The following is a 13,992-nucleotide window of genomic DNA, read 5'->3' on the forward strand; positions in this document are numbered from 1 at the left end:
AGTGAAAGGAAGGACCGAGGTTTCAGCAGAGGGTGAGCAGGACAAGGAAGCCGAAGGATAAGCAAAGACAAAAGACCTGATGGGTTTGAAAAGGAGGAAATGCCTTGGAATGTGGATATTGTAGGTGTAAAATGCATAGACATCATTACCATTTTGCTCTTTGAAAAGGAACGATTCAGCTTTAGCTCTAGGTAGAAAATAGAAACAGTATTGTAAGATTAATTTGGGACTTTACCAACAGTTTTAGGAAGCTGGAGGAGGGAAAAAAGAAGCAGTAGAAGGTTTGGAAAATGAATTTGGCAGGGAAGGTGGAGGCGGCTGAACAGTAGGGAGGAGAGCTGAGGTGACTGTTTGGGTCAATTATCTTAATCTGTGACCAGTCCAGAGCTGTCTACTGCCCAGATGGAGGGTCGCAGTGGACTGGGGGCCATCCTTACTTCACAAATGGAAAGGGGAGACCAAAGGTGACTTGTGTTCTTAAAATTCTTCTCAGAGCTCACCAAATGTAGGCAGCAAGATTTATCTTTAAATATTTTCAGGCAGAATGATCAGACAGAAATAGACAAGTCTTTGTTTTAAATAGCTTTTGATAAGGAAATCTGGGAAAATCAAGCCAAGTATGCCACATGGAAAGCTACCTACGGAGGTGAAAAAATTGGATTTACAAGCACATTGCAAAATCTAAGGGAGTTTCCACATCTGCTAGTAAATAAGATGTTGTGCTAATTTTCTCAGTTTTATAGCTTTGTTGAGGTATAATTTGCATACCATAAAATCCACCCATTGGTAAGTGTATAATTTACTGATTTTTAGTAATTATCTAGAGTTCTGCAACTATCACCTCACTCACAGGTGTTTGGTTTTTTTTTGAACCTAGAAATCTTGTTTGAAAATGTTTTTATTTTTAGCACTGAGATAAACGTGTAAATATTTTTATTTAATTTAGAATATTTTATGTCACATTCAAGCTGGTATTGCCTATGAGACAAGCAGAGAATGAAGGAAATTATAGCAGCTTGCAGCTAAGACCAATAATGTTAAACTTTTATTTTATACACTACAGACTTACTCTTTCTTTGGAAAATACATCTAAATGAACAAATATTAACTGGCAGGCACTTTGAACTTTGTAGGATTTACTGATATACAGCTAACTGATAATAACAGATGAAATAATTGGTGAAAAATTTTTCTTTCACTTTTTCTAGAAGGAAACAAAAGGTCAGTATCATATATACTGTTAAAAGTAGAACGACACTTGAAACCTATGTAATTTTACTAACCATTGTCGCCCCAATAAATTTTAATTAAAAGAAAGTTGAACAATAATTTCTTTTTAGCACTGTCAGAAACTAGAAACCAGTTAGCTAAATAGTATTTACTAAATGTATATTGTGTACCTATTTCTGTCCAAAATGCTGCAGGGAGGTAAGTGATACAAAAGAGAGAATTCTTTAATCTCTAGGGTAGTGGTGAGAAAAGCTCCCTCCCTTTTTGCATTGAGGTCCACTAACCAATAATGAAAAAAAATAAGAGAATTATAGTAGAAAATCTTGACTTACATATTTTATAAAATAAAATTTCAGTTACTTGCTTTTAATATAAAAAATACAAAACTCTTTAATATATACAACAAAAAATAAAAGAATGCTCCGAACTTCTCTCTTATAATCAGTTAAAGGAGAGAAGGCAAGGGATGGTGGTGGGGTGTAGAGATGAAGTGGTGAGAAAGAAAGAAAGATATAATTATAGAAAAAGAGGACGCAAAAAAGAATTCATGGAAAGGAAAACAAGGGAAGAACAGGAAAGACGTACACAGAAACACACATACAGAGCTATACATACTAAGAGGGAGAAATACTATACGGGGAAAAGAGAAAGATATCCAAGGAGTAAAACCATCCTTTCCTGACCCTTATTTGGATCTTGCTATTAAAGGCATTGAAAGCCATGGTGTGTTTGTGCAACCACAGGTGTAACTGAGGACATCACTTTGGGAACCTGTCCTTTGAGGGAGATGAAACTGAGGCCGGGGCTAGATATGGCCTCTTTGCCAAAGGCTCCCAGTCTAGTTCTGAGTTTCCTGTCTACCTTGGGAAATCGAACGAATGATGACTAATAAAACAGGATGGGTTTCGCAGTGATCTGAGCCAAGAAGTCTTTCTGGAGCAAGGCGGGTAGATAGTATAAGACAGAATTGTGAATGAGGGAGCGCTGTGGGGAATAATGGCTGGAAAGGCACACAGATACTCTGTGCTCGAATCTAGTTTCGGTCATTAACGTGGGGCTTCGCTGGGACCCAACTGAAACCACATTTATGCTCAGATCTTTATTTACAAAGTGAGCCCAGAATTCTGGTCGGGGCTCTATCTGGTTGGGGCTGTGCCCTGACCTTGGGCAACTTCCAAACTCTTGTTTGGTCTTGGTGTATTAAGCTGTAAACGGAAGGGATTTGACTAGAAAATTTCTGAGATTTCATCTAATTAAAAGAATTACCCTTTTACATTGACACTGAGCAAAAAAAAAAAAAAAAAAATCCTGAAAAATATAAACCAGAATAAAAATATTTTGATTAAAATATCCTTAATAATGTGTTATAAATTAAGGATGTAAGGATGAAGCAAACAACTTTAAAAGTTATCAGATTTAACCTACGTATAAAATCTCTTGTCCTCTAATTCTAAACCAGCCATTTGACACTAAAACTGTGTGAAATAGGATATGATCAACACTAGAATTGTCTTGCCTTGCTTTAAATGTTTAAAAATCTGCAATTTGTTGTTAATCATTATTGGCAACTCTCAGCTTTTCTAAGAATTGGACTTTTTAAAGTCAAAATTATGGCATATAGTTCTAAAAGTATTAAATAAACAAGGAAATAAAGGGAGAAAAGCAATGTGTAAGAATCTCAAAAGTAAAGTTATATCTCTTCATCTTTCATTTTCCCTAGAATCACTTGGTTCTGATTTTAGTATTCCTGCTTACAAATAAAGGGGGAACCGGCCACGGTGGTGGGAAGTCTGGGTGTGGGAGGGTGCACTGTTGTCTATTCGTAGAATCAACCCTTTCAGTTGACTAAGACAACAACCAAATCTGTAGATGGTTTATTTGATCTGCGTGAAAGAGTGGCAGTGGGAATTTTGGCACTTGAATAAGCGGAAACAATATTTTTGGCTAGAGAGACTTCTGTGTTCTCTCAGGGAGCCTTCTAGAAGGCCATCTGGACCAAACAGTATTTCTTTTGTAAAGCCCTGCATTTGGAAACACAAATGAAAGGTGTGTGAGCCCTAATCTATGAAAATAGATACCTATGAAAATAATTTGCTTCCAATATCGGTGTGTGGGGTTTCATTCTTTGTAATTTTCGAGATGAAAAGACTTACATGAGGAAAACAGAACTCTTAATTTCTTTTTTCATTCTTTATTAAGATATAAGTTCCTAATTTATATTCCAGTAGAGGATTTGTTTATGAATATAAACTTATTAATTTGCATTATTGCTTGTTCCAGTGAAATTAGAATATTTCAGTTATGTGGGTTGTTTACAGTTGCTATGTCAGGTAGTGACCTTGTTTTTGACCTTCATAATTGTTACTTGAACCTAGATTTTAAAGATGAACACTTCCTCTTCCTTGATTTTTAGCCAGTTTGTGAAGATGTAACAAACAAAAAATTGTGAAAAAAGTTAAGGAAATCCTTGCAAAACCAAATAAAGCATTTATATCAATGATATGAGTAAAAGAGTTCTTGGAAAACTGAATATGAAGCAAAGCCATATTTGTAGCTAGATACTATAGAGATATCAATATTCTAGCAAAGTACCTTTAAAAATTGATCATGTAATGTATTTTGCTGTTCTTACTACATTTTGCTATTCTTTCACATTTTTCTGTTAGAGCTTTCATTTGGAAAGAAATGGTAAATTATTATATTAAGATTTCTTGGGATTATCAATCATTTTAAAAAAGCAAGTATTTCCTTTAGCTATCATTTTTGCTCAAGAAGTGATGAACAGGGAAAGAGAAAAAATTTAGCATTGAGTTTATAATATAGACATGAAAAAATATGCCTAACATGAATATACATATAATATAAATATGTATATTACATGTATTTATTTATAAACAAATTATAGTTTCCACTGACATCAACTAATATAAAGTAATTATCTGCTCAAGATATTTCCATTTCAATGATCCAATTTCATACTACATACAATTCTTAGTCGATAAAAAAGAAATCTGTTAAAATCATACTTTTTAATAAGCAATACTAAATTCAGTGCTGATGGAAAATTTTCAAATACTATTGGAATGAGCATTTTTATGAAAAAATGACAAAGATGAAATTAACTTTTAAGAAAATCCTTTATAAATTTAAAACAAATCACATGGAAGTGATTTATCCTGGCTAAAGTATCTTAGTAAACAATTTGAAGCTAAAGTGATTAATGACATGCAGCTTGCATCTCAAAATATATTTTTTTCTAGAAGGATGGAAGAAAAAATCAAGTTTGATTAATATTGCAGGTATATACCTCACAACTGATGTCAGCTAAGTCAGAACTATTTTAGCTTATGAGAATTAAAATAGGAGCATAGAGTATGGGGAATGTTTAAACATTTTTCCAACAGATTTTAATAGAAGATAACCTCAGTCCCTAATGTCAGTCTATAGTCTAAATCTTATTAGTGGGAACTGTTGTACCAGGCAAAATTCTTTGGCCTGTAAATATCTTCAGTTTCCTGAATCAAAGCAGTCACAAATATCATTACCAGCCAAACAGTGACAGGTTATATGAGCTGATTATTATTTTTAATGTAAAGTATTTTCACCCTACATTAGACTAAGGGCATCAAAGTTTATTTCCTTAGAACTTCCAGTTAAAATAAAACAAAAAAATTCATGTGATACCAAAGACTGAATGAACCCCAATCATTTATCTCCTCGTGATCTAAGTATTCCCATGAATTTTGTTATTTGGAGAGGACAGGAAGAAAAGGTAGAACTTTTATTTTTGAGTAATAATAACTATATAACAATAATAAATATTATTACTATAGAAAACACAGATGAGGTGTTTATCCAGCATTAACTGTGAACTTCAGCTATACCTTTGGTCTTAGGGCAGAATATAATTTAAGATGAGAGCAGGAAATAGAGAAAAGCAAAGCTATATCATTTTTGCCTTCTTGGGTCATTTCTACTTAAAAACATTACGTGAATGAAATTTTCATCAGGGGGGAAAAGGTCCTTTAGAAATTTATAAGTGTCTCACTAGGACATAAACCATCAGTTTCCTACCATTGACAGAGATACCTGTGCTTTGGACAAAATATCCGAGGGTGTATATTTTCATCAGTGATTCACATTTGAAATAAAACAGATTAGGTGTTTGTTGGAAGCAATACTTTACACAACTGAGCAACCTATTTAGACTAAATCGGTACAAACAGAACCTACATTATTTAAACCCCAAGACCCCTCAAGACCCAAAGTCACCTTCCTGCAGACCCAATTTTTGTGACCAATTTATGGGCAAAGTGAAAGAAACATGCGAACTGGATAAAATAACCATATGTCCCCACTGGAAGCCCCATTACTTGAATCATTTAAACCTTGCTGGACAAAGCACCAGGAGAATTTGCTGTAGGAAACAAACCTACACGAATGGGGCAGGGAAGAAATGACCTAATAGTTAGTCTCCCTTCTGCTCTAATTTCTACGGTTCTCTGTTAAGAAAAGCTGTCACATCATTGTGAAAGCTTATGCCCCAACAAGAGGGAATTTCTTATTTAAAAAAAACAAAAAAAGTTCAGAATTTAACATTTAAGTTGCCATCACCAAACAGTAAGGACACTTTGAGATGATTTTCCCTGGGAACAACACTTGCAAGATACAATGGAAACGGTTTTTTTTTTCTTCATTCAAAAACTTAAATGCCAGTAAAAGAGTGTGTTTCTAGATTGAATTTTGTTTGCTGGCTACCGAAATTTAGGGTAAGCCTTCCCATACCCCTAGCTGCTGACAATGCCAAGTGGCATCCTTTGATGTTATCTAATGTGAAACCAATGTGGACGGTTAATGGGGGCAGTGTTGGCCCAGACTGGAACTCTGCTTGGCCTGCCGTTTTGATGGTCCATATCCTGCCTCAGTTTATTATTTCAGTAGGATTTATCACATGATGTCCTCAGCTGGCATAAGGAACACACAGAGGTGTCGGACATTTAGTGAGTGTGTACACAGGCAAGCACGCAAGAGAATAGAGTGGATCGAGTTATTTGCATGAATGAATGAAAAGGTACATGGCTCTTCTCTCTAGGTAAATACTGGTGTTTGAGGAGCTGGGTTTTTGGGTCAAGATATAGAAGTGGACATAAAACACAATGTCAAGTTAAAAATATTTTTCTATGAACTGCGCTGTTTTGCTGATGGCCACTATTGATTTGAAACGGAAGGATGCGATTGATCCTGGAAGTGGTATGAGTCCAAATGGGATGGTTCCATATCACATATTCTGCCTTTTGATTTTAAGCGCAAGTGTGCACTTAAGTGTGCAAAGGTGTGCTGGTGTGAGTGTGTGGGCGAGCGAGTGTGCATGGTCGGGATTGAAGGCAGGTATCCATAGTGAGAGGAAGGGAGTGACCTATTTAATACTGCTACTCACTTTCCCAAGTCCTGGGGTTTTCAGGTGTTTAAACTGTCAGTGAAAAGTGCAAGTGACATTTCTCACATCATGTCACACTGAAAACAAGTTGTGTCTTTTTTTTTTTTTTTGTACAGGGAACTGTTTAACCCTTAGAACCTTAATAATGTTTCAACATTCTTTTTCCCCTTAAGTACTTCGGCACGGTAGGTATCAAAACCTAACTCCTTATGTAACAAGGCGGAGTTTAGATACACAATTTTTACCTCTAGGATAGATTTATAAATGCAACTTTCCCCCCATCCTCTTAAAAAGAGGCACCCGGTATTATTGCAAATAACCTTTAAGATAATTAACTGACAATGCTGCAACTAGCATAAAATCTTCCTTCAGGCGACACCTAATTTAAGTGTTACTGGCACAAAGTGGAGACAGATTGCGCATCACCACTGCAATATTTACATAGCAGAAACCCACAGAGCAGGAAACGCGGGGCTCAATGATGCACTAAATTAGGAACAACCGTACTCCAGTGTTAATTTGCTTTCCATTCTATCCAAATCTCAGGTCCAGAAATTGGTACAAACACATATACAACCTCCCACTCTTAAATGACTAAACCGGAGGAGATTTTTGTACTTTTCCCCCGCAAAATTAAAATAACTTGAAATTTATTTATTCTCTCCACAAGAACCGTTTGATCAAACTGTGTTTATTTCATTACAACTTGCTCTCACTTTGATCTAAAATTATTTTCATATGAATGCTGCATCAGAGTCTATAGAGAAAAACTAAACAGAGTTCTATTTTCTCGAAGGTTGCCAATATAGTTTATGAAAAGAATAAAATGAGAAACTTGAGAGCCGATGGGTGAAATGCTTAGGAACACGGAAGGGCAAATTGATTTGGGTGAAATGTATCACTGATGAATATTGTACCCCCAATACAACACCCCCCACCAAAATATGAGTTATTTTTTTTAAATCATTGACTTTTTTTCCCCCATTCTCCTCTGTAGTATTTTAAACATCACTTTCATCCAAGGCATGAATAACACATTTACCTTTCCTAATTGTTGATGTTCTTTAAAGGCAGCAATCAGTTCTTCAGCCCACTTAATTTTTTCAGGGGATGGAGAAAACTGCTCCTGGACGACTGCAATTTGGTTAGGGTGTATCACCTGCTTACCTACAAGAAGATTAATAACAGTGGAAACACAGAACAACAGACAGATGTTCAAACAAAATGTCTCAACCACGCGAGGCTCCTGAATGCCTCACAGACTGTCTGTAAAATAACTCATTATTTTAGAACATTTTAAAAAGAAAATAACCACAATCGGGCAGCCTTTTCCAGAATACCACGTAAGAACAAATACAACAATGGGAGTAATTGTGTTTCCGATCCTATAGAAATGCCACCTTGGTGCAGATAATCTCTCAGTTTTAGTTACAGGTGGATTGACTAGGCAGCTCGTTGAATAACTGCTTTGGCTGGAAATTTAAAGGATAATGTCTGCAAATTAGAGTGATTATTTTGAGTTTCATGAAGAAAAAAATTATGTTAATTCTTTCTAATTTTATAAGTTGTCTTTGGCTTATTTTGTACCATTATCCCTCCTTCCATGATTTCTTTCAGGAGTAGTCTGTTTTCATAAAGCTTACAGAAGCAGACATTACAACTATACTAATATCAAATAGTGTCTGATAATACCATATTTAATTTTCTTTCTTTTAGGTAAATATAGTATGCCATTTCTAATCACTAATAGAAAATTGGATTTCAATTAAAAATTGTATTCAGTAACGTAAAATAGAAGGCAGATTTGAACACTGTGGTCTCTAAATTACTCCATTTAAAAATGTCTAAATAAAAATTACGGAAAGTTTCTCTATCCTAAAATATAACCAGATTTTCCCTTTTTTTCTTATAGAATGAAGAATGGATATTTCCCTTTTATATAGATAGTTAGATACCCCAGATGAAATCTTATCTGTGTAGTAATAGCTTTAAAAATGCTTTGTACTTTTTGAAATGAAAGAATCTTAAATAAAAACATTATACAGAAGTAAGAGGCACAGGATTCTATGAAATCCTGCTGTCATTAAAAAACAGTTTAACAATCAGGGAAGAATGGAATCTAACCAGTCATTAATAAAATGAGACATAATGTTATAATATGATGAGGTTATATTTTATTACATGATAAAATCATGGACATATTTGGTTCTTTAAAAATGAATGTACACTTAATGATAATTTACTCTGCTAAATGTATTTGTTGGTATATCAATTAGCTTTGCTTTTGAAATACTTGTTTTAACATTTAGTCAGTCTAAATTATATCCTTGATGTTTTAGAAAAGGTCAATTCCTGTTGCTGTCATTATTCTATCAAACAGAAAAAAGAACAATGCTTGTAAAAAAACTTGTTTTTAGTCTTTCATGAAAAAGAGTTTAAGTGAATAAATATAGTGATATATTTTCTTACAGTGGCATAATTAAACCATCCTCACATTGCTATTTCATTCTTATTTGTCAGCATACTAATATTAGGTTGGTGCAAAAGTAATTGCGGTTTAAAAGGTTTAAAATAGCAAAAACTGCATTACTTTTGCACCAACCTAATAAAACATTCAAACCCTAATAAACAAAGATGCTTTAAATTATTTGAGGAATAATTTCTGGGAACAAATAACATCAGTGATGACAAATGGGAGCTTTTTTCAATAGTAGGTATTGAAATTATATTTAAGTAATCTAATAGTTGTTACAATATTATTAATAAAGAATGTCAGTTCTGGTAGTCATTTTGTACTAATTGTTAGTGCTGAATTTTATAATTTATGTACATAATTTACACTGATGTGTAAAAAGCCAGATTTCATGGGAACTTCTTGGTACAGACACTATAATTTTAGAAGCAAAACCTAAACTATTTAAAATACTGTTAAACTATTGATGGCTTGCAAGTACCCATATTTTGATAATAAGGCTAATTTTAAGATATGTCAGTGTTTAGAAATTGATGAAAATTCATGTGTGAAGTTATCTTTTGTTGAGTCTTATATTCCCCCAACAACTGAGCATCAGACTTTAATGCCATGTGGAAGTGAAACAAATATTTTATACAGAAGAGTTGTTATTGACAAGTTACTGAGAGGGTACAAAATTGGAAGACATTAAAATTTATGACCATGAAATCCTTTTTACAGTACCACTTGATATATCGTGCTTTAAATCAATACCTGTCAAGTCTTTTAGGTAACTGTATGATGGTGTCATTTTTGTCTTCTACAAAAGACTGCAAAAAAAGAAGAAAACCTATAGTGCTTCATATTTATAATCTTTCTTCTCAGCATGAAGTACTAGAGTAACTGTGATGACCAAGTCAGCTGTTAAAGCTTTATTCCAAGATTAATTTTTGGTTTCTTTTTATAAAAATAATTCCTGAAATTAATAGCCACTTATACAGCCAACGCATTGATTTAAAATCTATCTACATGGATTGTGGCTCTGTGAAACAATGACTGCAGAAAAGAAACTATAACCTGCTGGTTGATGCATGGTTAACTTTTAAAAAACTACACCTCATTAGAAATATATATAAATTTTCAAAGTACAGAAAATCCATGTGGATTTATAACATAGACTGAGTGTTTCTTATCAGTGCTATGGATAACATGTTGTTTTCATTGACATTTAAACCTTTCAACCACCTGCTTTGAATAGGATATGTATCGCCCCTCCGTCCCTCCCTCCCTCCGTCCCTCCCCCTTCCCTCCCTCTCTTCCTCCCTTCTTTTCTTCCTTCCTTCCTTCCTTCCTTCCTTCCTTCCTTCCTTCCTTCCTTCCTCCTTCCCTCCCTCCCTTTCTTTCTTCCTTCCTCCCTTCCTTCCTGTCCTTTCTCCCTTCCCTTCTTGTGCAAAGCCCAAGGTATGGCAATTAAATGACAAATAATTAGGACAAACAGATCATGAGCAGCCTAAAATACTCCTTAAATCATTTATTATTTAAAAATATTACAAATAATCTCATATCTTATCAGACTAATTACCTTCTATTGGTATGGGGAAATATAATTGGGACAACAAAGACCTTCGTTCTAAAAATTGCAAACTAGCTATAAAATGTAGCTCCCTACTTTACTGACTTGTTCACTTGAATAGATAACGGGCACTGCACCCTCTGTGCCTCCCCATTCCCCACTTCCTTTTTTTTTTTTTTTTTTTTTTGTGATTTAATACTCCCTGTTGTTGAGAAACAATAGTGCCAAGCCCATAAGCTCCTCATGCTGGGTTGGGTACAGTCTAGAAATTTAAATCTGATTTGAAATAACTTGTCTTCTGCGATTGAATTAGGGACCAATTTAATTCAGTCCTGTATCTTGGAGAAACTCTCAAACTCTTTTATAAAAAGTTCTGGAGCAAACATTTACCCCAGAGGAAGCAGAGGACACCCAGGTTATACTGAATGAGGGTGACAGAGGCCCACGTCAATTCAGTGTTTTCTGTTTTTTATTGCATTAGTGCCCATTTCCGAGCAACATCTGGCTGCTTGGCAGCCAATGCCACACATTTTAGACCAACAACATCGGGCTCTATTAGATAGATTTCATGGAGTTTTTCTCCAACTTTTCCATTTGGGCTGCATCCTAACTGGTTGTTGGGAAAAGGCAGGTGTAACAGGCCACAGGGACCAGGGCAACCCCAGGGCCAGGGTGGAGGGATTCTCTTTCTCAGCCACTATTAAATGTAGGGAGGATCCATTTATGAATAGTTCAATGATGCAAAAATATTTCCCTATGAAAGATCATATTCATTTACTTATTTATGTATTAAACAAATTTGTGGGGATCACATTTTAACTCTTCATGTTAAAAACACAAAATCAAATGTCAGAGCTTTATTTGATGCAAATATAACATTTAAAATGATTTCTGAAGCCTTTCAATTTTATTTTGGGTTAAATCATCATCTAGTATTAAGATATGTCTTATATTTAAGTTCATCTTATGAAATGTTTCTTTCCATAACCCCTAACTGGACACGTATCAAATATACAGAGGATGCCAAAAAAAATGTATACACATATTAAGAAAGGAAAAAAACTATTAAAATTGTAATACTCAATATATACCGATAACAAAAGATATTCACAAGTCACGCGTATACATTTCTTTGGCACCCCTGGTATATATACAAAAGGGATATAGCATGGATGCTTGTCTCTTTTCCGTATTATCTGGGCACATTTTTTATCATAAGATTCTTAGAACTTGCAGCAGAAGAACAAATAAGAAGCAAATTATAGTGTTTTTTTTTAATCCACGGTTGCACGTGTGTGAATGAGTGTGTGTGCAACTGCAGACGTGCCTGGGTATAGAATCCTATCTTGGTTTCTCAAAAAATAGATTTCTGTTGCAAAAACACAATTTTCAGTTGCTCCCTGGGCTCCTGGGGACCTGGGTGATCAGGCACACCAATCAACAGATATCCGCTTGCACTCCAGGCCTGGATTGCGAGGGACCCGCTGTCTTAGTGCCAGCCAATGCCCGTAGGTGTCGCCAGGTGCAGAGACACTTACTAGGCAGTGGGAGAAAAAGGAGGGGCTTGAAGTGGCAGAAGAATAAAAACCTAGTTACGAGTGGAAAAAAAATCAGAACAGATATCACCAACATTTTTTCAGAAATGAATTACTATTTGGACTATTTGAGGAAATTTGTCTTCTACCCATCAACCCAAATTCTTTTGGCAGTTCATCCAAAAACTCTTCAATAATAGCCTCATCCCTCTCCTCATGTCAGCAAAAACTGCAGCAAAATCCTTAAGAGGACAGACAAAAAAATGGTCCCTAATATAAAGAGCAAATAAAATGAGTGATTTGTTTGTTGATTTGCAGAGCCAAAGAAAAACCTGACAATTTGTTTAGCAGGTTCTTGCCCTGGATGTCTTTTTTCATGTGTCAAGTAATGGGATAAGTATATGAGCTACCTGGCTACATTAGAAACAGTCATTTCTGGTTAAATTTCTATTGTCCTGGAATGTTGGTGAATCTAGGCACTGCTTTCTAAGATGTCATCAAGAATCATACCAGTAAATCCCATTGCAGCTCCTTCTCGCGACTGCCTGAGAAGGCCCTCTCCGTCTCGAAAGTCGATGTACACCAGATCTATGGCCTGGAGACCAAAGGCCTTCGCTACAACAATAATCTTTTGTCGGGCGTAGAGAATATCTTGGGTTTCTTTACTACTTGTTGCACCTGAAAATGGGATGTTGATAGAAAAAGGAGCCGTTAACTTTGGAAACTGAACCCATACATACATCTATTATAAAAACTCAGTTTGCAGAGACCTGTGTCTTCCTGGGAATTGCCCCCCCAGAGAAACGATGATTCAAATGTAAACAAAGAGAGGGATGCGTGGAGGGAGAGTTAAATCTCCTGTGTGTCACTTGCAAGGCATCTTTCAGTGTAATTATTTGCGTGTGCTTTAAGAAAAGGCCCCTCCCCCCCTTGAGAGATAGAATCACCAATAGCTCGATAGGTCACAAATGACTCCTGATATGGCTCCTTCTTGCCAGCGCTTGGAAAGTGTCAGCCCAAAGACAGCACCATAAAAGGTGGCCCAGCAGCTGTGCAAGGAAACGGTTAACTTCTCTCACTGAGCACAGAATTTCTTGCGCTGTGGTTGCAATGCCCTGTTATAACTGAGATTCTGAGCCAAATCCTGCAGCTTCAGGGTTTGGATGGAGAACTTGGGGAAATGGAAGGGCACTCATTCTGAGAGAAGCAGCAAGTGTCCACTAAACTGTCAGAGACACAAAAGTCTCCAGGAAAGACTGGTATTAAAATAAGTTCCTTTTTTTCACTCCAGGGGTGGGGGTGCTGGGGAGAGGGTCTGTTTATATTTGCTCAGGAAAAGTTCCTGTCTTCGGGTCACTGGTAGTGTGGTTCTGAAACACTTGTGAACTTGGCCTCTTTTCGAGATGCACCCATAGTCTCCAGTTATACACGCACGCAGACCAGAGACGTCACACCCAAGGGACAGGGAAGATCAGTGAAAGCAAGCATACTATCTCAATGAATATTTAATAATAATAAGAGTTCTGAAACATATTTTAGAAGGGATTTAAGATTTATTTTAAATAATATTTACATACTACATTTAATATAGAACATTATTCTAAGCAAATGTGAAATTGCTTTAAGTTTGTGTTAGAAGCTTAGTTAGTCCTCAGACTGATGTGAAAAAATATTTAAGCAACATAATATACTTATTATGAACAAAGTAGATGCCACATATTTCTGAACACATCTGAGGCTGCAACAGGCTTTTTATTAGTTATTT

The 13,992-nt window shown here is 35.6% G+C and overlaps 1 protein-coding gene and 1 long non-coding RNA gene across 19 annotated transcripts in view; one reads left to right on the forward strand and one right to left on the reverse strand.

Moving 5' to 3' along the window:
• LOC141571018 (uncharacterized) overlaps positions 1 to 13,992 on the forward strand; it is a 100,454-nt gene that overhangs the window by 62,144 nt on the left and 24,318 nt on the right. The window lies entirely within an intron of this gene.
• Positions 1 to 13,992, reverse strand: part of CLYBL (citramalyl-CoA lyase) — a 232,115-nt gene that overhangs the window by 25,578 nt on the left and 192,545 nt on the right. For all 18 annotated transcript variants that reach the window (XR_012495471.2, XM_074329490.2, XM_074329487.2 and 15 more), the window contains exons 6-7: positions 12,738 to 12,905; positions 7,710 to 7,834 (exon numbers count right to left, since the gene is read on the reverse strand). Coding sequence is in view for 17 of the 18 variants with exons in the window: in XM_074329490.2 (XP_074185591.2) it covers positions 7,710 to 7,834; positions 12,738 to 12,905 (293 nt within the window). In the remaining variant the exon portion in view is untranslated. The remainder of the gene's footprint in view (positions 1 to 7,709; positions 7,835 to 12,737; positions 12,906 to 13,992) is intronic.

This window comes from Rhinolophus sinicus, chromosome 16, assembly GCF_057876585.1.
Source record: "Rhinolophus sinicus isolate RSI-liver-muscle chromosome 16, RSI-T2T, whole genome shotgun sequence".
In the NCBI taxonomy this organism is placed as follows: domain Eukaryota; kingdom Metazoa; phylum Chordata; class Mammalia; order Chiroptera; family Rhinolophidae; genus Rhinolophus; species Rhinolophus sinicus.